Source organism: Aethalodelphis obliquidens, unplaced genomic scaffold (genome assembly GCF_003676395.1).
Source record: "Aethalodelphis obliquidens isolate GAN/ISIS:26980383/991018 unplaced genomic scaffold, ASM367639v1 scaffold24, whole genome shotgun sequence".
NCBI lineage: Eukaryota > Metazoa > Chordata > Mammalia > Artiodactyla > Delphinidae > Aethalodelphis > Aethalodelphis obliquidens.
In genome coordinates, this window is record NW_020837968.1 from 24894355 (window position 1) to 24919080 (window position 24726).

The 24726-nt window shown below is 39.6% G+C and overlaps 1 protein-coding gene across 1 annotated transcript in view; it reads left to right on the forward strand.

Annotated features, from left to right (window-relative positions):
* PLD5 (phospholipase D family member 5) overlaps nucleotides 1-24726 on the forward strand; it is a 492703-nt gene that overhangs the window by 447546 nt on the left and 20431 nt on the right. Inside the window, exons 6-7 of the mRNA XM_027122453.1 lie at nucleotides 15200-15397; nucleotides 22477-22613. Coding sequence (XP_026978254.1) covers nucleotides 15200-15397; nucleotides 22477-22613 — 335 coding nt within the window. The remainder of the gene's footprint in view (nucleotides 1-15199; nucleotides 15398-22476; nucleotides 22614-24726) is intronic.

Sequence of the window (24726 nt, forward strand, 5' to 3'; positions counted from 1 at the left end):
AAAAAAAAAAAAAAAAAAAAAAAAATCTATTAGACCCTTGGAAATACGGCAGTCAACATTGTTCTTGATAAGGGACTATATAAAAGACAAAAGCACTCATATTATAATCCATTCTGAACAGCCTACCTATTCTTCCTGCAATAATCATCTACTCTTGTAGTGGCACCCATCATTTCTGTGATGATGGCTCTCACATTTCTGTTACCGGCTCAGACTCAGAGTTGCCACCCCACTGGACCACTATGCAGAGCGTAGTGGTTTAGAGTGTGGATCCTGCTCTGATTGTGCTCATATTCTAATTCCACTCCTTACCAAGTATTTGGCCTTAATTGTTATGTGCCTCAGTCCCCCTGTGTATTAAAGGGGGATAATGATAGTGCCTGCCTGACTTACTTGTTCTGAAGACTAAAGCAGTAAGACCTCAATAAATGTTAACTGTTTTCACCAGTTGAATTTCTCAGATACAGTTCTCAGATGAACTTCAAACTCACGGGGTCTGCAGTCAGATGTGCTCTGTTCATTGTTCACTCTAGTCACCCACTTTAGAAACCCAGGAGTCAGCTCTGTCTCTTTCCATTCCCCGTCCCCACACATTCAATCCTCCCCCAGGTCCTGCAACAATTACCTCCTATTTCTGTGGTTCAGGACTTCATCATCTCTTCCTGGCCCTGCTGCTTGTTTCCTTGTTTCTCTCCCACCAGTTCAGTGTCAGAGGAATTGGGTAACGTCACTTCACTTCATTAACATTCCAAGCACAATTCCCAAACTGGTGGCCTGAAGGCCAACTCAACAGGCAGATGTTCGGGTTGTCCAGCAATACTAAACAATAAAATTTAAATTTAATGCCATCATGTGGGGCATACACTCCCTAGGTCAGCCTCAGTCTCCTCTATTCATAAGGTTTTACATGCATTTACGACACATGTTTGTTCTGGTGCCCGAGACAGTTGGGTTTCTGACCTCTAACATGAAGGGTAATGGGCCCACTCCTTACTATACCAGCCTTTCAGATCTGCATCCCACCACTTACCAGACCTTCCCCTCCTACCACTCATTCTCTCAGAGCTTATGCTCCTGACATTTCTCACCTCCCTGTCTTTGTTCACACCCTTTATTATGCCAGACTTGTCCTCCCAACTCTGCTTGTTGAAACTGTAGAGTCTCAAGATCCTTCAAGATCTTTTTCAAATTTCTCTACCCCCATGAGGCCATTCCACATCCACCTAATTTGGCAGTCATCTGCCACTCAAGTTATTAGCTATTTTCATCACAGAGTATTTTGCTAAAGCCTATGAAAAATCTCCTTATAAACCAGCAGATATACACCACACCTGCTGAACTCCATTATGATCCACAGGTTAAGAATCCCTTCTAATCAGATGCAATATCTATCTCTCTTACTTGAATCCTACAGATTGTTGGTGATCTTTTCCTTACGCTACTTACAGTTTCTACCTTGATTTATAGCTTGTTTTTGTTCTCTCCCAACTGCCACCATTCCTTCACACCCCAGCCCACCCATGCTCATAGTTGCGCATTAGATATGCTCAGTGTTTAATTATTGAATTGAACTGAATTATTTATAAAGTCTGGATACCAGTCTGTGACCTGACTAAGCAGTTACTATTTTACAAAATTGCATTACTTATAAGATTGGAGAAATTTGTCATTTTATAAATTATACAAGGGACAAACATACCTTTCTGGTAATGTTTGTTTGCCAGACTGTTTTCTGTGCTATAACTGCCCTTACACATTTATTTCTTTTGAATTATTTATGACAGCCATGTCTTAGTAATGCAAAAAATGTGTGGAAAGAATTGAGTAATTTAACTTTTATTTTAGGTCCAAATAAGAATGTTGAAGTTGGTGAATGAAACATCTGGCCTTTTTAAAAATTTATTTATTTTCACGTTCAGTGACATTACATTCATTTGTTTCCATCAGGTCACTCTTACTGACCAGTTTTCTCTGTCATTGGTATTTGGTGTTTTAGTGGCTCTGATGCATTTTTTAAGAAGCTCACAGGCCACATTCATGGTTGATCAGATCCTACTGCTCTCCCACTCATGCTAGACTTGGCTACACTTTGTAGGAAAACGTTAAAGAATCTGTCATGTTCAAAACACACTGGGCTAGCTAATGGATCATCCTCACAACACTTTCACCTATACAATAGTTTGAAACATCTCCACCCTATAAGATTGCCAGTCTGGTTCCAAATAAGATATCCTTAAAGCCCTTTTTTACTGTGGTGGTCTTTCAAGTCAATGTTGGTCATATTCTTGGGGGAAAAAAACTAAATTATATATTTAAGGGTGAAACAATACTAAATTATTAAACCATACTAATTACTGCAGTAAGTTTTCCCGTTCTCACCCACCTGCCTATACCCATGCAAGCCCACACCGTGGTTCCTAGTTTATGGCCTTTGACTAGCCAGTTAGCAGCAACGGCTGGGCTGCCTCCCACTTCCTTAGAGAGGGTCTTCCCACTCCAGATTTTTAAGAAGGTGACTTCCCATGAGCTGAAAAACTGAGCCAAACAATTTGCAAATAAATTGATGCCATTGGTGTAACATTGTTACATGATAGGATTTCCACATTTCAAATATTACTCTATTTTTGAATATTCACACTTTCTATAGCATCCTATCTCACAAACTTGAGAGAGATGTTGGTTGTATATGTATTGAAAGGAATCAGAAACACCAAAGGGACACAGACGTGACATCATAGTCTCAATAGAGTTGTGCTTTGAGTTTTTGTGGCAGTTAAGCTCTGGGAACTAACTGAATCATAAAAGTTGTATCTTCATACCCCAGTCCATGTTTGTAAAGTTAGGAAAGCAATGCATTAAACAATGTTGGAACACCTTGAGCAATGTTCTATTCCAAGCATCAGGTAAGGAGAGTGTGGTGAATGCTAAGATGAAAGACACGATAGGTCTGTGAACAACATAGATGAGTCAAAGGTACATTATGACACAGAACAAAAAGAAATATCTTTCAAAAATTCTGGCTGAATGTTTCCCTTATGAAAGGCAGGGCAGAAGCAGCTTGGGGTGTTCATTCCTGATTCAAATCCATGGAAATAGCCATAGGGGAATGCAGTTGAGGTCATTAGATGTGGGAGTTCATTCGTGGAAGTTTAGGAAGCCAATAAACAACACCCTTGGGCTTCCCTGGTGGCGCAGTGGTTGAGGGTCCGCCTGCCGATGCAGGGGACGCAGGTTCGTGCCCCGGTCAGGGAAGATCCCACATGCCGCGGAGCGGCTGGTCCCATGAGCCATGGCCGCTGAGCCTGCGCGTCCAGAGCCTGTGCTCCGCAACGGGAGAGGCCACAACAGTGAGAGTCCCGCGTACCACAAAAACAAAAACAAAAACACCCTTCTCTTACCCACCTGAGCTCCAGGCCATTTTTTAAAATACCTCCAGGAATCAGACAGATGGTGATTAAACTGTCAGCTTTATCACTGATGAAGCCAGAATGGAAAACGTAGTTTAGATATGTGGTCAAAATTGGGCCTCCTGCTACTTTCCCAAGAATTAAACATGCCCAAGTTCAAGGCATGGCCACTGCAAATCTGTAGGCTGCTTCTGTGCATGCCCCATGGAGGGCAGAAGCCAAATGTCCAGAGAGAGACTAAGCTGCTCTGATGAGGACAGGCCTGCACTGGGCCTGCTGCTGCTGCTGCTGCTGCTGTATTTATTCCCTAGGGATGTCACTCTTTCTTCCATGGGAGGAGTAGGTGAGGGAGCGGGTGGTAGAAAGAAGATGGAAGTTACCCTTTTCAATACAATTCCTGCTGACAGTAAGGAAGGGAGCGAGGGAAATCTGCCTGAGCCACACACCACGGCAGAGCTGGGCAAGTGCATTCATAATGTTCCTATGTAAAGTGCAGCAGGTCACTTCATGGCCTGGAACCTTCTCTGAAGAGTGTATGTGTGTCAGAAGTGTGCATAAAATTGGATAATAATAATAACAGCAAACACTTGTTAGTCTTCGTGGGGGACACTGTCCTAAGCAGATTCTAAATGTTTATTTAATCATTGCAACAACCCTATGAGCATTATTATCATCCCTTCTTGACAGAGAGATTAAGGAACTGGTCTGCTACCAACACAAAAGGTTAAGGAACTTACCCAGAGTCATACTGGAGAAGGTTGTGTGAACTAGAATTTGAGCCTGGGTCCTTGCTGTACCCTCTAAAGCAGATAATCACCCTGACTCGATGGCCATTGCACTCAGGGTTGACAGCCAGCCCAGTGGTGGCCCAGACCAGAGAACAGTGTCTTTTCACCATTCTGAGATGTTTCTAGAGCTACACAGACAGGGAGGAGATGAGAACCAACAGGGCTGGGAGTATAGGTGTAACATTTCATTTTAAAAGCTAGGTAGCCTCCCGCCCTCGTTGTTCCACCACTGTGGTGTCAGAAAAGTGTCACAGTGCTGCCCATGAAGGAATCACTGATGGGGGCAACCTGGGAACCTCTGCTCCAAGCTACCAAGGAATGAATCAGGAGGAAGGGACCAGACAGAGGGCAAAGCATTTCTCTGGAACAAGAAGGGGATCCTTTGTTTTGAAAAATTGCAGAGCTTTTCTGTACTTCAAGATCTCAAAGCAGACCCTGAATACTAAAAGAGTTTGTTAAATTATAATATACAAATGAAAACCCACTAAGTTCTATCCACTTGCCCCTTCTTCCCACAATTGGATGACTTGGCTGCGAAGAAGAGTAGCATGAGATTTATACATTTGGTGGGTTTTTTTTTTTTAGAAAAGATTTTCTCTCCAATTTCCTTAAGTATTTCATCTTTGCGTGAATAAGAAGGGGGCAAATGGGTGCAATTCACATGGATGTTAATATCCTGGTACATACATGGGCCAGGTGTTTATTATACAAGCCTGAAAGGCAGATACAGTCACTCAGGTCTGGCCCAACATTTTGTCAAAAGAGAGTAGATCCTTGGAGGGTTTGAAAAGGGGATCAAATGCAATGAACTGAAAGTGGCATGATCTCAGCTTCCTCACTGCTCATTTAGAAGACAAGAGATTAAACAGGAATGATAGGAGAAGCTGTAGTAACATTTTGGAATCATTTTCAACTCTTCTAAAGAAGCAGGATAAAATTAAAGTAGTCCAAAAAATAACTGAAATGTGTTTCCAATTTGTTTCATCCCCTTCTACTCTCAGCCCCATTCTTTTAAAATTCCTCCCATTGAACATATGTATATGTATAACTGATTCACTTTGTTATAAAGCAGAAACTAACACACCATTGTAAAGCAATTATACTCCAATAAAGGTATTAAAATAAATAAATAAAATAAAATTCCTCCCATTAACATTCTCTGCTCACTGTTTTATCTATTGATTTTCCTTTGACTAGCCAAGAAATCGATGTATGAATTCCTTACAGCCAAAAGTCAAAGATGCCAAAGGAATAATGGTACTTATAAAAGATGAAGCACTGATGGAAGGAAGGAAGGCAGGGAGGGAAGGAAGTGAGGGAAGGAGGGGAAAAGAAAAAGCAACACCCTCATTCATTCTACTGTCAACTGACAAAAAATGCACAACCTAGAAGTTGAGAAATATGTTTTGTCAGATGGACATACTGAAGATTTAAGCCTGGGAGACAGGCTTTCAGATAGCTCTGAGAAGTAACGGAGGAGCCAGGATATATAGGAGTTTTGCAAAAACAAACCAGGTAGTTGAGCATCAAAAGATTTCTGCTAACTAAAGAAAAAACAAACATTTCAAGTTAATAAATTTAACACCTTTCTATGTATGGGAAGATGCAAGAGTCTGGGCTCATTGAAATCATTCCTTTGATATGCACCTTATCTAGGGCAGTATCCTATTTTTCTCCATCCTGAAGCCCCTCTGGGTGAACAGTCTGGGGTGATTGCAGGCAAGAAATTGATTTGTGAGTTCCTTACAGCCCAAAGTCAAAGATGACAAGTGAAGAGTGGTACTTTGGAAAGTAACATCCTTTGTCTACTTATATGGCAGGCAACATTCTTCATCCACACTATGAAGGAACACTGTGAGGTATCTACACAGCATTATTGGGCAAAAGAGCCAGGACTGGAATCACCGGACATTATTCTGTGATCTTGCAAGTCACTTCCCCTTTGGGGAGCTCAGTTTCCTTAATTTTGAAATAAGGTTGAACTAGCTGTTCTCTAAGGATCTTACATTCTCCTTTTTTCAATTAGTCACGTTCCTTCTGGCAAGCATTTTTATTCCCACTTGGTAACAAAGAAAATAAGACATCAGGAAGTTAAGTGGTAGAGACCACCCACTGTGGAAGTGAAGGGGCTAGAGAGCACATTTTGGGCAGGAGGCTGTTTTTGAGCTGCTGAGATTCAATTCTTTATTTTCCATCCCTAGTAACAAAAATTTCACCTTGAGGGCAGAAACAAAATCAAGTTAGAGCTCCTAGTGATTAAGTTTCCTGCAGTAACTCAGAATATAAATCAGCAGCTAACTGGATGCATGAGAGTTGCTTACAGTTGCAAGTTCGTCTTTGTCAAGAAAATTAAAGAAATACTTGTTCACATTTCTATAAAACCATGAAAACAACAAACCAGACATCCATAAATGATAGATTGAGCTGTGGTTAGGCTAATCTGAATTAATTATTCTGAGTTACAGCAAAGAACAATGCTAATGCCTCCCCTTATTCTGCTGACAAGAGCATCCATCAGATGCCTGCTTTGGCTTCTGCATCACCAGTAAAACCCACTAAACCAAGCCTGTCTCCATTCATGCTGCCTCTCATGTCCTGAGTAGAAGGGGTTTCTTTTCTTCTCTCACTGCATTTCCTTTCATAACTCCCTTCCACTAATTTTGAGAAAATAAAGAAAAATGTTCTTTTGGTATAATTACATTTCCCCTGATTCTTATTTTGCTTTGAAATGGAGACTGCTAATATAAACAGAAATTCCAGGGCAGAAAAAAAGAGGACATGCAGGACTTAACCCTCACCCAGGGGAACTTCTAGTTCCTCTTTGTAAGTAATTCTTCCTGAAGATGAAATATTAAACTAATCTTTCAGCTTCCCTGATCGCTAGCTGTGTGTTTGGAAAAGTCCCTTAGTCTCTCCATACCTTAGTTTCCTTACCCATGCAATGGGTTATTGTGAGGTTTAAATGAACACAGACTTGTAAAGCATTTAGAACAGTGTCTGGTGCACAGTAAGCACTACAGTAAACTAGTACTACCTCTGTTGTTATTTCTCCCTAAGCAGTAAGTTATAGTATCTGCTGGATTGTCTCAAACCCAAACACTTCAGAAAATTTTTGCTCTGGTTGAAAAATCTTCAAAACAAAAGCCAATTTCTTTTTTTTTTCCATCTTCACTTGATACCAGCCTAAACCAAATATGTATATTTAGAAATGGTTTTGAGTCATTGTAAGATTGGGAGAATGATACAGAGAGGAAGTAAAATTCTCTTTACATCTCTAGAGGGCAAAGCTTGGCTTCTTCCATTGCCTTTCGATTCTAAAGCTGTAATGTAGTCACAGCAGAATGATGTCAGAGATTGCAGATAAAAGGTCACAAAAAGCAGCTTACACAACAGGGGGAAAGGAACACTAAATCTTTGTTTAGAATATGGTCATTGGGAATATTTGTTGCTGGAGAAAATCTAAGTAGAGTGACCACTTGCATGTTGATGATGATAAATGGTACATAAGGGGAGCCCTGGGGATGATAAATGCTGAGAATGTTTATAAATATGTTTCCCCCTATCTGATCATACCTAAAGGGACAAACATCATTCATAATTATGGTGTCATTAAAATAAACCTGTTTATTTTATTGCTTCCAAGTTTTCCATTAGCTTTTAAAGAATTGGTTCATCAGATTTCCAGATTAAAATGTGTGATGGTATGCATTCCAACACAAGGTACATAACAGATTCAGCGACTGGAAGACAGAGAAACATGGAAAATGTTTCAGGAGCACCACTTGGCCTTAGGTTTTAATGGGCGAAGTCTCTTCCCCAAATGCAGCCTTTCTGTATGCCTTTACACAGAGCCATTATTGCCTTCATTCGTTCATTCCCCCTAAATGCTTCCTGCTTTGCTGCCTGGGCCACTTCCTGTTTCAGCTGGAACCGTGTTGACTACCTAGTACTCCCTGTACAGTGTGACTTAGGATAGAAGAGCAGCAGACAACACACACTGAGTGCTGGTCACTGTGCTTCCTGCAGTAACTTGTCTGCTTACTGCACTCACAACCGTGTGATGTGAATGTTCTGGGGATAAGGAGGTGTCATTGCCCTCAAGTAAAAAGCCAGCCTGCATGCTCGAGATGAGCAAGTTGCTCGTAACAAGGAGGAAGAGTAACACTGTGGCCACCTGCAGGATGGAAGGAAGCTGGTTTTAGGAAGGCCTTATGGGGTTCGGACTTTGTGCAAGGTTCTGTTGGGGAGGGTATAAGTAATCAAGGGCTTTGCTCAGGATTGGGTGCTATCAGGAGCAGGGCAACTTTGTGATTGGGTGTTTTAATAAGCTATCTGGAAACTTCCCTGGTGGTCCAGTGGTTAAGAATCTGCTTTTCAATGTAGGGGACGCGGGTTTGATCCCTGATCAGGGGAACTAAGATCCCACGTGCCGCAGGGCTAATGAGCCCACGCGCCACAGCTAGAGAGAAGCCCGTGTGCCACAATGAAAGAGCCTGTGTGACGCAACTAAGACGTGATGCAGCCAAAAGTAAATAAATAAATAATTTTTAAATGCAATGTGATTAAAATTTTTTAAAAAATTAATAAGTCATCTGTATGGGAGGGAGATGAAGCAAGGCTAAAACTGTGATTGGTAAAGAAGCAGCAGTCACCCATATTAGCCAGGATGGGGGGGTCTTTGATCATTTCTGTGGCTTGGACAATGCTCATGTTTTGTCTGTGTTCACACACAATTACAGAGACGTCTTTTTTTTTTTGTCTCAACTTCATCCTGGACAGTCAACAGAGTGGCCTGGTCTGATGCCAGTGTTCTGTGAAAGAGTTCATGTTTAACAGGAGATAACCAGGGCATAGCTTGAATACCAAGTGAGTTCTTAGAAATATCAAGGCCAAGCTGACAGTCCCATACCAGCTTCCGGGCGTCAAGGGCTATTTATCATTCTCAGTGGTGTTAAGAAGTGGAAGAGCTAGGCCAAAGTCATACAGCTCATGAGTTGAAGAGGCATAATGTTAATACAACTTAATCTGGTCCCTAAGCCCAAACACTTACAAACGATTTGCCCTCATTCGGCTTTTATGAAACATCCGTTTTCACCTTCCTGGATTTCCCAGGAGAATCCAGCTAAGCTTCCTGGCATATTCTGTGGAATGAATTGGATTGAGTCTGGAGAGCAACACTGACTTCAGTAAGAATCCAAGTCTAATGTGACCTAAACACAATCTATTTCAATGACAGTCTCTTGCCATCCTCCTTCTGTGCCTTTGTCAGAAATCAGATCTTGTTCAAGTATTCATGTGTATGGTTAGAAACACCCTTAGTTGGTGATCTCCTGCCTTTTAGCTCCAGCCACTCAGTTTGATAGAAGTGTCTTGAGGTTAATAAAGTGAACCCCTTTTTAAATATTCTTTTAGTATGGTAGAAAGTGCTGAGGAAACTTCCCTCAAGGACATAGGGGTACAGACAGCCTAAGGCAGGTGAAGCCGTGAAAAAAACAGACTAAGGAGACAAAACAGACAGAGTTCAGAGATAAGCTCTGCTACATATTTGCAGTTACCTTGGGCAAGATTAGTGACCATGGCCTCAGTGCTCTTAACTCTAAAATGGGAATTAGAACATCTACCTTAAAATGTGTACTGTTAACGTAACAAACCTTAACATGTAACTTTATGGTTTCTGTCTGTATCCCCTGCTATGATCCATGCTCTGAGCCCCCAAGGGCAGGAACCAGGTCTGACTTATTCCCTGCTGCAGCCTCAGAACCCGGCATGTGACCATTCCGGCACCAGCTCAACCTAGCCACAAACAGTCTCTGAGGAATGAATTTTATGCCCTCACACTTGACTGAGTGTGTGGAATCTGTTGGTAGTTAAAGTAAAATCATTCATGGATAAAGAATTCTGCCATATCTGTTCCTGATTCAAACAAAGGATGTAGTAGAAGCATCCTCAGCAGGCAGAGAAGAAAAGTGGACCTTGGTATAGCTGAAGCTAACACTGTTTGAGCCAGGCACTGAGCTAAATGCCTTACATACATGTTTTCATCTATTCTTTGTAGCAATTCTATGATAAATACCCATTTACAGATAAAGGAAGAGAACAGATTAAGTACCTTGCCCTTGGTGGAGTTAGTCTGTCTTCAGAGCCTGTTCTGGGAGATGACTTCCTGCGTCTTGTTAGGTCATATGGAGAGGTCTCTGTCTCTCTCCCCTGTTCCTCTGCAGGGGAAAGCTTTCAGAGCTGCTACCCTGGCACCCTTCTAGATTTCAAATTTCACATTAACACTTACCCAGATTATTCACGCCATACCATATTGCAGAGTGGTTGCTTTCTTCCTAGGTATGGGGAGCTTGCACTAGTGTAGTGAGTACTTCACTTAACATTATTCTGTGTATTAGGAAAGAGTCCGTAGAGAATGACAGGGGGCAGTGGCTTTGTTCCCCAATGACGGCAGAGATGATATAACCCCCATGTGGAGACTAGGGGACAGCTGTTCCCAAGGAAAGAGGTACACAGGAGAGCACCGTATTCTTGTCCAGCCTTTGAACAGAAGACTCTAAACATACTTGTTTGCCATGTGTTGCAAGTAACCTGAAATCTCTAAAGGTCTGATGTGGAAAAACAAAGGATACCAAAGAGATCCAAACATACTGAAAGCCAATCATGGCCACCGAGTTCAACTTTTGGTCACAAAAATCAAATGATTCCTTGGATTTGTACTTTCATGGCATTCTGCCTCTGGCTCTACTGGGCTTGGATAGAGCTGTGGATAAGGCAGTTTCCACTCAAAAGACTGTGTCAGGTTCTGTACCCCATTGTTGGTAGGTGCAGGAAACATGGTTAGAGGACAGTTGACTCATTGACCAATATAAGAACTGTCATTGATGCCATCATTGAGCACCGTGCTTGTGAAAGTATTCCAGGTGGATCTCTGGGGCCAGCACGGCCACAGGTTTTATGTGTCCATGTCCAGGTTTGCTGCTCCAGGACCCTTGGCACCAGAAGAGAGGTTCTTGTTAGATTTGGGTGCTCAGTATCAGAGGCCCTCAGGCTGACCCAGAACCAGGGCTTCTGGGTTGAGAAGGAAGCTTGTTTTCATCTCTGACCACCATAAGTTCATCTTGAAGGCCAGGTATTCATTTGTTAAACATTTTCCAAGCAAGCACTATAGCCCAGCACTGGAAATAGAACTATGAACTTGATGCCTTCAGAGACTGTAGAGTCACTTAGGGGAAACAGACACAAAATATTTTTTAAAACGATAATACCACGTAAAAATGTGCCACATCAGAAATATGTGCAAGTATGGTACTAGACAAAACAGGAAACATGGCCAGAAAAGGCTTCATAGAATTAACAGCAGTAGACCCATGGGTTGCTTACTAGCCATGTGCTAAGGTCAGTATAGCATAAGGGACCAAGCACACAGGCTTTGAAGTTAGACCAAAACTCAAATCTTAGCTGTATCATTTAGCAAACAACCATCCAAACCTCAGTTTCCTTCTATATAAAGTAGAAGGAATAAATACCATTATATCTACTATCAAGGTGAAAGGCACACTGCACCAGTTTCCTAGGGCTTCTAAACCACAAACTTGGTGGCTTAAAAGAGCAGGACCTTTTCTCTCACAGGTCTCTGAAGGTACTAATGGAGAATGTTTCCTGTCCTCCTAACCTCTGGTAGTGGCCAGCAATCCTTGGCACATTGGCTTGCTGATGCATCATTCCAGTGCCTATGTTCATATGTTCATCTCCCCTGTGTGTATGTGGCACAGTGTCCAAATTTTCCTTTTCTTATAAGGATGCCAGTCATATTAGATTTAGGGCCTACCATAATTCAGTGTGATTTCATCTTGATTGCATCTGCAAACACCATATTTCCTAATAAGGTCACATTCACAGGTTCTGTGTAGAAACGAATGGGACGAGGGGACACTATTCAACACAGTACACACAACAAGTGAGCCCTCAGTCAATACTAGCTATTAAAATTAGGATTATTATTAAATTCTAACAGCAAAACTTGTAGATAGATATTATCCTCATCGAACAATAAACTAGAATTTAAGGGTTAAGTAATTTACCCAAGGCTAGTCAACAAGTAAGCTGCAGAACCAAGATGCAAATCTGCCTCATCTGACTTTAAAACCTGGGAGGGTCGCCAGCCACATTCAGGCAGGAGCCAGAAGGAGCTGATCTTGACACACAAACAGAAGTCTCTGGTCAGTATTGAGAGGCAGGTTGGGCAGGGAGAAGGGAATGCATGGTGGGCAGGAAATTGATGTCCCAAAGCCATAGATGGCAAGACTGGAAGACCCCTGTAGACTTTATAAGCCCAACCCCTTCATTGTTCAGAAAAGGAAAAAAAGGACTCAGAATTGGATGACTTGCCCGAGACCCTATAATCTGGTTGGTGAAAGATCCTAGAGTTCAATCCACATCTTTGGCCTCAGGTCATTGTTGTTTGTCCCTTTTTTCCTGAGGATGGCCCCAGGCCAGGCCAGCCCCCTGGACATGCACTAACCTTGCCTGTGTCTGGCAGGCAAGGAAGCGTGTCTGGGAGGGGCAGCTGCTTACTTATGTGGCAACCTGAGTCTCAGCTCTGCTGCCCCCACTGCCACCACCAGACAAAGAGCCTATTTATAAAGCTAAACTGATACAAAGTTGAAAACCCTGAAATGATCAAGGCTTCCTTGGAGAAGATAATGTGGCAGCATTGACTCAATCTGGGAAAAGGCACAGAAGTGTGAAGGTCAAATGCAGAGCCTACTATTCCTGAGATTCTATCAGCAGAGACTGTGAAAACAGCAAGGTGGGCCCCATCTCAACCTGGAATGGGATTAGCAATTATTAGCAGTTATGCTACACAGTTTTTGAAAATCCCTGAGATTAGAAAACACATAAGTATGTGTAAGTCTCTCCCCTTGCCACTGTTAAGGCCTAGGTGTTGAAGACCCTGCCTCCAACTCCCTCATCCTTTCTCCACAGCCAGGCAAAGGGACCTTTCCAGTTCATAGCCTGTCCACACCCCCTCTGCCTCACCACCTCCCTCCCCATGTCCTTTCGCATAAATGCCAAACTGCCCATCCCAGCACAGAGGCCTCTGGGAATCTGACACACCTGTCCCACCAGTTTTACCCCCTGCCATCAAATTATTTACCCACTCACATACACATACACATTCTCCCTTATCTCCCTCAGCTTCAGCTGCACAACTCTGATTCTATCCCACTGACCTCAGTGCCTTTGCACATACCTGATACGCCCTCCCCACTCTAGTTCCTCCCACTTTCTTAACCTTTCTTAATTGTCCTTAATGTTTGTGTCCATTCAATTCTAGAAATCTGTACTAAAGCAATCCTTGTACAGGCGCACAGAGATGTGTGTACAAGGGTGCTCGTTGCTTTATATTTTGTATTAGAGGAAAAATAAGGACAAGTCCATCAGCAGGTTAAATAACTTGTGTCCATCTATTCTGTGGTCGCTGTGGAGCTGCTAAAATGATGCCAGCCAGGTATAGATGAATGTGAAAAGATCTCCATGATGCACTGTATTAGGGAGTCCTAATAGGAAAGGAGAGATGGGCCCCTACACAGCTGGTGACCTCTCCTATAATCCTGAGAAGAGTATTGAGTAGGGGGGTGGAGGAAAGGAATGAAGTTAAACACCTTCCAAGGTGTCCCTGACAAACCCCTCACTGGGTGTTCAGACCATGAGGCATGTGTATTTATGCTGTTAAGACCAAAATTTCACTTTTTCACTTTCATTGAGTAAATCAGAAATCATCTATAATTTTTCAAAGTGATAATAGACTTGAAGCCAGTGCTGCTACGTTCCTGGGTGTATTTGATCAAGGGTGAGAAAACCTGCATCAAATTCTGAATCTACTCCTGACTAGATCTCTCACTCGGGGGGATATATTTTTGCTTACCTGTGTAAGATTTACTTTCCTCATCTGTGCATCGAGGGAGGTGGACAAAATAATCTCTATGATATCTTTGTTGCAAGATTCTATTGGTCTCTTACTCTTGAGGCTTGTGCAATGTTAATAAGAATAATAATTGCTAATATATTTTAAGTGGTTACGATGTGATAGGCACTATTCTAAGCCCATAAAATATATTAACCGTGTTATGCATCATAGCAATTGTATGAAATAAATACTATTGTCTCCTTTTTATGGAAGAAGAAAATGATGCCCAGAGATTAAGTATCTTAAAAGTCACACAGGGCTTCCCTCGTGGCGCAGTGGTTAAGAATCCGCCTGCCGATGCAGGGGACACGGGTTCAAGCCCTAGTCCGGGAAGATCCCACATGCCACAGAGCAACTAAGCCCATGCACCACAACTACTGAGCCTGTGCCCTAGAGCCCATGCTTCATAACAAGAGAAGCCACCACAATGAGAAGCCCGCACACCACAATGAAGAGTAGCCCTCGCTTGCCACAACTAGAGAAAGCCTGCACACAGCAACAAAGACCCAGTGCAGCCAAAAATAAATTTATTTTTTAAAAAAAGTCACACAAAGTCACACAGTAGAAATTTGTAGAGTTGGAACCTAATTTCAGGCAATCTGATTCCAGAATCCATGATCTAAACCATTCTGTTATGTTGCAACTAAAAGTCAATCTTTATATTGCTGCACGATTTAAGGATTCATACCAAAAAATTTAATGTTGAAGAAAACAATCTGAAGAGCTGATATAAAAAGTGTAGGTGAATATGGAAAAATTATCCATAAGAGCTCAAATGCAAAACTCCAGCAAAAGTTTTCCTTAAATATTTAAGCATTTTAATGATGCATCATTTCTGTATACCATAATGTGACTGTATCTACATACTTACAGATACAGTGTATATATATAGTTGTTAGAGTATAACAATTGCAAGAAGAAAATATCGCTATTGCTATTATTGCAGTCTTTTCTCTGAGAATACTACATTTTTTTCTCTGAGAGTAACACCATCACATGTACATGGCATTGATGCTTTCGTTTTACTTTCACAGATGAAAGAACTTGGTGTCATCTTCTACAACTGCAGCTGTCTGGTCCTAGATTTACAAAGGATATTCGCTTTATATAGTTCATTAAAATTCAAGAGCAGAGTACCTCAGACCTGGTCCAAGAGGCTCTATGGGATCTATGACAATGAAAAGAAATTGCAGCTTCAGTTGAATGAAACCAAATCTCAAGCATTTGTGTCGGTGAGTTTTGCCCTCTTCTCCTCCTCCCTCCTTCCTCCAAAGGCCCTTTATTATGTTGCAATGTTCAAGTGTGATCTTGTGTTGGGCAAAAATGAATTTGACAGATCAGTTCAACACATCCCTTGAAGAGTTAAAATATATCCATTCTTATACTCAATCATATGCTGTCCCTAGTTATAATAACAATACATGTGAATAATCATTCCTAGTTTCAGATACTTTGCATTATCTGATTTGATCCCCCCCAGTCACCCCTTAAGGTAGACCCAGGATTATGACTGTGTTACAAATGAAGATATTGAAGTTTATCTACTAGCACAAAGACTGTCAGATGGCAGGTGCCAAGAGAAACACAAGTGCCCAGGTCTTCTGATACCAGACGCTATTTTTGATGCCTTTCATCAATGATTTTCAGACTTGATCTTAGCAGTAGAACCCTCTGATGAAACAAATCTGAGGGAACCCCAGTGTGTAAAACAGACAAAAGCAGAACTATTGTATTTGATTGGGGCTGGAGGGCAAGAGGCCCATCCAAAAGGGCAGGGCACTGTTTCCAGGCCTCTGATTACACTTGAAAACCATCCCCCCCTGCCCACACACCACAGTTATCCCCAGTGTTGCTGAGAGTGGGCAATGTAAATATCTGGACCTACATTCTGGTCCTCAAACTTTAAAGTATCTAAGAACCAGAGGGGGAACCTGTTTAAAATGCAAACTTACAGTCCCCCCATCCTCACCAGGATCTGATCCACTGGACCCGGGTGAGACCTTAGAATTTTTATTTGAATCAGGCTTCTGAATGATCCTGATGCTCAGGTAAACTTCTCTAAACCATGCTCCCAATTTAATATGGCTGTTTCTCCACTGTCAAGCTGTGCTTCTATGCCAACAACTTTTATGTCACTGAAGAGCGTTTCATGGAAGAGTGATAGTAGCCTTTTTGCCTATTAAAATGAAAGCACATTTTGAAAATTTAGAAATCTAGCAGTGGAGAGAAAATTGAAGTTGCTTGTCTTAAACAAATTCACATAAGTGTGAGTAATATAAAATAGACTATGAAAGATTTTCATCAAGTAGAACTAAAAAAAAACCCTTTTTTTGGTATGTGTGGAGGTCAATAATACAGTAGCATGTAGCATATCATATAGGGAATTTTACTAATAAAATGCATATATTCAATTTTATTTCCTCTCAAGACAACCCTATAAGACAAGAAAACCAGATATTATTCTCAATTTGTAGATTAGTTGCAATAAGAAATTTGCCAAGGAACCACTAATCCATATGGTAACATTACACCCCAGGAGTCCAGTAGAACAGATTGAAGCAGCAAGAAATAGATGAATTATAAGCAAATTTCAGATAGTTGCTGGATTTTGAATTTACAGTTTGAATCTTAGAGATAAGTGAATGTCATTGTTGCATAAATTTAAATTCTGACCCTTAAAAAAGTGAGGGAGTCCTCCTTTGTTGATCCCAAAGTTAACATCTCTACTTCAGAGAGAGGGCCCAAGCCTTTAATAAAATGTATGAAAATGCAAGGGCTTTGCTGTATTCCAGGGCAAATTTATAAACTGATTTTTATTAAATGGTTTGCCACAAAATAAGTTGAGCTTTTTTAACAGTCCTTCAAGTATAGTCTTTTAAACCATACAGCACCTTTGTTTTCTATTTTTATTTATTTTATTAATTTAAATTATTTTATTTTCCATTTCTTATTAATATCTCAAGCCTACCTTTGAATTTCAGTTCAACAGATATTAATTGAACACCATTTTTACAGAGGTATAAAATCTTACAGGTATAAGATAAATAAAAGTCAATATTCCCAATATTGGAATTGGTATCATTTACTTAGAGCTCCTTGATATCGCTTCTTTTATAGCATTTATCACATTTTTGTAACTATTTATTTATTATCTCTCCCACTATTTTATCAGGCTCTGAAGGTTATATACTGTACTTTCTTCATTATTGTTATTCCCGGTACCTCCCTCAAGCCTCCCTAAAGCAGCAATAAATGTTAGATTGGTTCTACTAGTAGTAATATCAATAAGAAGTTCCAGGATACATATAGTTTTCTGAGTATATGTGCCTAACAAATGCCAAGACAAATTTATTTAAGTTCAAAATATTTGTTGTAAAATATCTTAAAATAGTATATTATATTTTTATAAGCTGACAGTCCCGACTAAATTAACACACAAAATATATATATTTGAAGGCCTTAAGAATTATCATTACCAAAATTAGATTTTAGGTGATAATAACTTAGCATGGTTAAATATAAATTTTAAGTTATGATATAGATATGAATTATTTCTAATTTTCTCATGGAACACAAAGAGGCACTTGGTTAGATTTAAGTATGTGATTTCTAATAACTTGGGGCCAGATCATTCTAATTTTCTTACATTCCCCATTGAAATCAGAAGATAGGAACAATAGGCTGAGTTTTTGTCCTATTTGGTGGAGTTCTTTTTAGAGCTCTTGAGATTATGCATTTGATTTCCAAGATAAAGACTAGTTAGTTCAAGGTCTGTTTTTATCAATTTGGGTGCTAGACAGATTTCATTTCTTGTTGTTTATTGTTTAGTTCATTCATCCATCAATCATTAAACTGAGATTTATTTAGTGAGTGAGGGCAGGCATTGAATAGAACTTGGTGCTACTCTGAAAAATATAATTAAATACCCCTTTATAATCTCTGCTATATATTTTAATTACATTTTAATAGATTTATTGATATATAACTTACTACCATAAAATTCATCCTTTTAAAGTATAAAACTCAGTGGGTTTTAGTATAGTCACAGAGTTTTACCTTCTCCACCTTCTAATTTTAGAATATTTTCATCACCACAAAGGAAAAAGCATTAGTAGTCACTCTCCATTTTCCCCTTCTCTCAGCCCTTAGAAACCACTAATCTACTTTCTGTGTCTAAGGATTTGCCTTTTTCTAGACACTTCATATACATGAAGTAATACAATATGCAGTCTTTTGTAACTGACTTCTTTCACTTAGTATAATGTTTTTGAAGTGCAAGACTCAGTACTTTTTCCTTTTTATGGCCAAATAATATTCCACTGTATGGATATATCACATTTTGTTTATCTGTCCATCAGCTGATGGACATTTGAGTGTTTTTACCTTTTGGCTATTGTGAATAGTACTCCTATGAACCTTCATGTACAAATATTTATTTGAATATCCATTTTCAGTTCTTTTGGGTTTATGCTTAGGAGTGAAATTGCTGGGTACTGTGGTAACTCTATGTTAAACATTCTGAGGCATTGACAAACTTTTCCAAATTGGCTGCACCATTTTACAATTCCATCAGCAATAAATGAGGGTTTCAGTTTCTCCACATCTTTGCCAACACCTGCTATTTTCTGTTTTATTTTAGCCTTCCTGGCGGGTGTGAAATTTGTCTTATGATTTTGATTTACATATTTTAATGCACTTACTGGCCATTTGTATATCTTAATACACTTACTGTCCATTTGTATATCTTTTTAGAGAACTGTCTGTCAAATCCTCTGCCCATTTTTCAATTAGATTACTTGTTTTTTTTGTTATTGAGTTGTAAGAGTTTTTTATACATTCTAGATACAAGAATGTACTTGATTTGCAAATATTTTCTCCCATTCTGTGGGTTGTCTTTTCATGTTTAATTACATTTTAACATATATATTCTGGGAATGGAGTATGAATTTTTTAAAAAAACCAGGAAACTGTTATGAAATAAATCAAAACCCTACTAAAGCAAGTATTTAATGAATATGCAAAACAAGGTACATGCAAATATAAGGCATTTATAGATGTAAGAAAGAAACATAGATTACTTATTATCAAGATGCCTCAAGAGCACTTGATTGGTAAAAGATCATCACAGAGCTGAAATAAAGAAAAGGATCTGTATTTTCCTTCTCCTTATATTTTGCTATGGAATAAAGGAGTACACAGTGCAAGGCTCAGAAAATTAATTCAGGAATGATAAAAAGGGAAGTTAACAGCCTTCTCTGTAATTAAACAATCAGAACTAATTTCCTCTGACAAATCAGAGGACACAGTCAAGTACTACCATGACCGCAGGGGCAGAGGTACTCATACAAATAGTCATGCATTTCCTTAATAAACACATGAAGCATCTGCCATGCTCTAGGCATTGGGTTGGCAATGGGAACATAGGAAAGAAAAAGGTATGTACAAATAAAGGTCTATTCACACATGGATGGAAATACCTAGAGTGAAGCAACTCCAGCTAGGAGTAGAGGTTGGGGGTCATACAAGCCTCCAACACTTACTAATTTAAGAAGCACTTTCACATTCATTCCACAAATATTTATTGAGCGTATAATATGTGTTAAGTATGGCATGGCACAAGGTGCCAGAGACATGCAACCAAGCAGTTCACAAGCTGGTGGAGACTCACACAGACGAATGCAGTACAATGTAGCATGTGCTGGAATGACGCTGCACAAAGCAGGAATCTTATGTTGATCACTGATGTATGCCAAGTGCCTAGACTAGACCTAGGTGCGTGGCAGGTACTTAGTAATATTTGATGAATGAATGAAAGCAAGTACAGAAGAGGAGCAGACCCAGCCAGGAGTAGGCCATTCTCTTATTTAAGCCACAAGGCAAACCAGTGTGAAAGATTTGTTACTGTTCTTATCTCATTGGAAACAGAGGCTCAGGAAGTGTAAGGGACATGCCTAGCATGCTACAGGTTATAAATGCTGGAACCTGGCACATCACGAGCATATAAATGCTCTATCACCAAAGGCACAGTATCCAAACTTATTAGAAAATAGCAAATGTAAAGAGACCAGCAACTCTGTGTCTAAATTTGTTCCTCCCTGAAACCAAAATCCAGTTTTGGGAACATGCAAGGAAATTCAGGAAATTCCTAACTGAAGCAAAAACATGGGCATTTGGACACATTTCAGAGTTGACCTAGGCTCCTGTCTAGAGCTAAGATCCTTAGATTCTTCATGTTAAACCTAAAGAATGTTTAAAGCAGACCCAATAGGCTGAGGAAATTAATGAATTTGAATATTTAATTTATTAATGGAGATAGAAAAATGAGTAAAATGCAATTCCTAAAATCAAGGTATATCAGTCCAAGCAAGGACATGAGACAAGTGTGAGTAATTATAAGTTGGAATACACTAAACAATATAACAAATAAATCATATTATGGGAGGACAGAAAAGGAGAAGTAGCCTCTAGGTGACAATATTAAAAAGTTTCATGAGGAGATAGTATATGAGCTAGAACTTTGAGAATGTATAGGACTCTGATAGGCAGAGACAGGAAAACACATCAGCCGGAGGGGCTGGCAGGAGCAAATACACAGAGGCAGACAAGATGAGAACATAGCCATGGGCTGACGATTATTTTATTTTGGGGCACAGAAGGCATGGTAGCCAGTAAATGAAGGAGGCAGAGAAATGGGAGGGCCAAAACTCAGAGGATACATGGATCCATCCCTCCCAATGAGATCAGACTGGATTCCAAGAAACCAGGAGTCCTGAGAGTGACACATGTTTGTTTGTTTGTCTTTTAAGCATCGAGGAGACAAGGAAATGAGTTCAGAAGACATATAAAAGCCCCAGCAAACAGCACCAGTGCCTGAATGAGGGAAACAGCAATCTGGAGTAAGAGGCAGGGACAACATGAGAGACACTGCAGAAGCCCAAGCCATCTATCTTGGTGACAGATGGGGTATCTGCATATGTGTGTGCTGGGGAAGAAGTGTAGGATGAGCATTGGCTTTTGTTTGTTTGTCTTTTAATTTATTGTTTTGTTTTGGGCTTTTTTGTTGTGGTTTATTTCTCTCTTTTAGCATTAGGGTTTTTTTTTTTTTTTTAATACTTAAAAGCTCATCCTCATTCCAGAAGGAAAGTAATTTAAATCAAAAACTCATTCAGATACTCACCTGCCAAGACAACATTCTGAGTAGGGACGCCTGGTGGGTTTGGCCCTTAAACAGGCTCCTTTCTCAGTTCCACACTCCTCCCCAGTTGGGCATCCAGTCCAAGAGCTTCATCTTCCCTCTCTCTAAGCTGGGATAGGGATTCCCACCAGCACTGTGTGGGGAGTTGTTCCCAAACATTTGTCAGGGACCCTGACCACCATTACTGGTAGAACATTTGATGAAGGACCCAGTGCTGCCATTCCAGGCAGTTCCAGAAACTGTTTATATGGGCTTTGGTACTAAGCACCCATTGATTTTTTTGTGTTCCTTCACTTGGTTTCTTGCTTGTCAGAGTAATGCAGGAACTACAGAAATGCTCCTTTCAGTCTTGTCCAGTGGAAAACCAATGAGAAAACCAAAGTACATCTTTCCCTTCTATAGCAACTTTATCTAAAAACATCATACTTCTGTAAGATGGAAACCACTTCGAGCAACATGAGAAAAATACCTCAAGTATAATTTGCCTCTTTTTTCATTTTTCTTAAGGCCCTGTCTCTCCTTATGAACTTGGCATCTTAATAAGTCACTTGGTTTTTCCTCTAGAATTACTGATGACCCTTTCTCAACAATCAACACTCCTCTTCCTCACTCGATGAAAGATTTGGGAAAAAAAAAAAAACCACAAGATTTTTAGACCATGTATCTTGAACATCTTTATGGCCACATTACCTTTCAAGTGAAATAACTTCTAGCATAAATATAAATGGCTTGCTGTATGCATATATACACTATATATGGTAATGTCTGAGAAAATTAACTATGTATGACAGGGATGTATACCAGAGTCACGTTAAGTTTAGAGTTAGAGCACTCTTATAAAAATAAGAGGTGTGTGTATTGAAAACAAGAATTCCCTCCCAAAACTGACTTAAAGGACAGATTTGAGACCCATACACCTTGTTTTCTACTTGCCTCAACTTTGATAGAACTGAAAATGTATTTGTCTTAATCTCATAAAGAACTGGAAAGTAGGTTTGCAAAAATTGGTTAAAAGCCAAGATTCATTTTTTAAAAATTTTAAATAACAACAAAAAAGAGAAATTCCCAGATTGCAAAAATTAATACTCTAAAAGTTTGGTTTTTGTGTCTTCACAGAATTCTCCCAAACTGTTTTGCCCTAAAAACAGAAGCTTTGACATAGACGCCATCTACAGTGTAATAGATGATGCCAAGCAATACGTGTACATCGCAGTCATGGACTACCTGCCTATCTCCAGCACAAGCACCAAAAGGTCAGTGAGTGTGCAATCTCAGCTTAGATCCTGGGCTCCAGGGCCAGACACTAAACTGGAGACCACAGGAGAAAACACCGTGGACACTGAGATGCTATCAGGTCACATTAGGTTGCACACCATTCACATCTCAGTGTACATTTGCAGCTCACCCATGGTGCATCTCCTCTCTCAGTCCACTTTAAGGACTCAGGGTCTCATCCCACAGAACCACCTCAGTAGTTTACATTATAAGCATGAGAGGAACTTTAGAATAAAGATTGGGTTGTTTTCAACTTGAAAATTATTTGGAAAAATAAATAAATAAATTTAAGTTATTTGAAAAAAAATTTTTTGAAAATTATCAGTTGAGAGGTACCTGAAGGACGTACTGAAACTGAGTAGGTCTGGCAAGATTTTCCTTAAAGGAGGTATCACTTTGTTATATTCATGTAGGTCTTATTAAATGCTAAATTTTCATACTATCTTTTCCACTTAAGGAGAAAGGAACTTAAAATATGTATGTTCTCAGTCAATCCATCCATCTGTAAGAGGAAGAGAGTATCTTAAAATGGAGATTTATTTTTTAATATTCATCACTGTTTAAGTATGGAAATACTTAGAATCAACTTAGGAGCAGAATTTATGTCTCTAAGTCATGAATGCATGGCTAGGCCCCAAGTATTTCCCACTTTTGCTTTCTTGCAGGGAATGCAGAGATTTGGGTGCTTGTAAATGTTTTGAATAATCTATTTAATCCAGGAAAAGTTTCCAAAGTGCAAATTTCTAGGGGTACAACCTGAAACCTTTTTAATTTGGAAAATTACAGTTTCAGAATAACCATTTACTGAGGTTAAATAATGTGATGTGCCCTATACTGCTTGAATATTTTTCATATTGCCAACCTCACATATGCATAATATACAACTTCTCTATGCAAATGACTTTAAGATTGCAAAAGATGTGTTTCTCCCAGAACGTGATGACTCCTAATGATTGTCAAAAACAATTTTAGGCTGCAAGATGCACATTATTAGGACACCTTTACTTTAAAATATTGTGCACCCTTTGAACATTCATGGATTTTTTCCACATGCTTTCATTTTTACAATCCCTCTTTTTTATGTTTTTTCCATTTATTGTTTATTTGATTTTAGATTTTGTCTTAGACTTCAGCTTCACTTTGGGAAGAGTTTGAAACATGATAGGTTTTACCTGATTTTCCTGTTATTTGGGAGAATAAGTTCAAGTTTATGGACTTATTAGGATGGGATGATAATTTCAGAGGATTGGAAAAACCTTCATTCCATGAAGTCCCTTCAAACAAATAAAATTAGAATCCTTCATAGACAAGGGGGAAGGAGTTAGTATGGATAATCTAAAATATCTTGGAAATACAAAAATTAGAGAAAACTAAAAGAACTAGAAACTGACCTGAAGTCTTGCATTTTGATTATTAAAATACCATTATTGTTATTATTCAAAGAGCAGTTCTTTTATTATACTGATGGTATTTCAAACCTGTTAATATCTCTAGCATTTTAAATGAAAAGCCATCAGAGACATAAGAAGTAGTTCACAGATCAAGGTTAAAATTAAATTCTTCTCAATCATATGAATGAAAAAAGATTTTAAAGAGTGTGTTAAATTATCAGTGTGTTAATAACCTACAAACTTAAATTTTAGTCTGCACAGTAAACATAAAATGAAAGAGAAAAATTCTACATGCTTCCAAATTAGAAATGGTTGATATTGGTAGGCAGACATATTGAATATATTCTCCAAACTGGGAAGGAACTTTGACACCAAAAAACAAGCAATTATGAAGTTTATTGTGGGTAAATTACATATAGGCAGCATTGGGCAGATGGAGATCTAGAGGCATTCTCAGCTGCACTCCATACTGCCAAAAGGGGCACAGGGGGACTTAAAGGGGCCAAAGGTAAAAATAGGACTGACTACTAAGGGAGAAGCATGTCTGCACTGACAGGCACCAGAGATTATTCCTCCCCTGAGGGGGTCTCATGATCATTAAACATCTGAATCAGCAAAAATCATTCAGTTCATATCAGATGAAAGCAAAGATAAAAGACGAACATGTTCCAAATTAAGGAACAAGATTAAAAACCAGAAG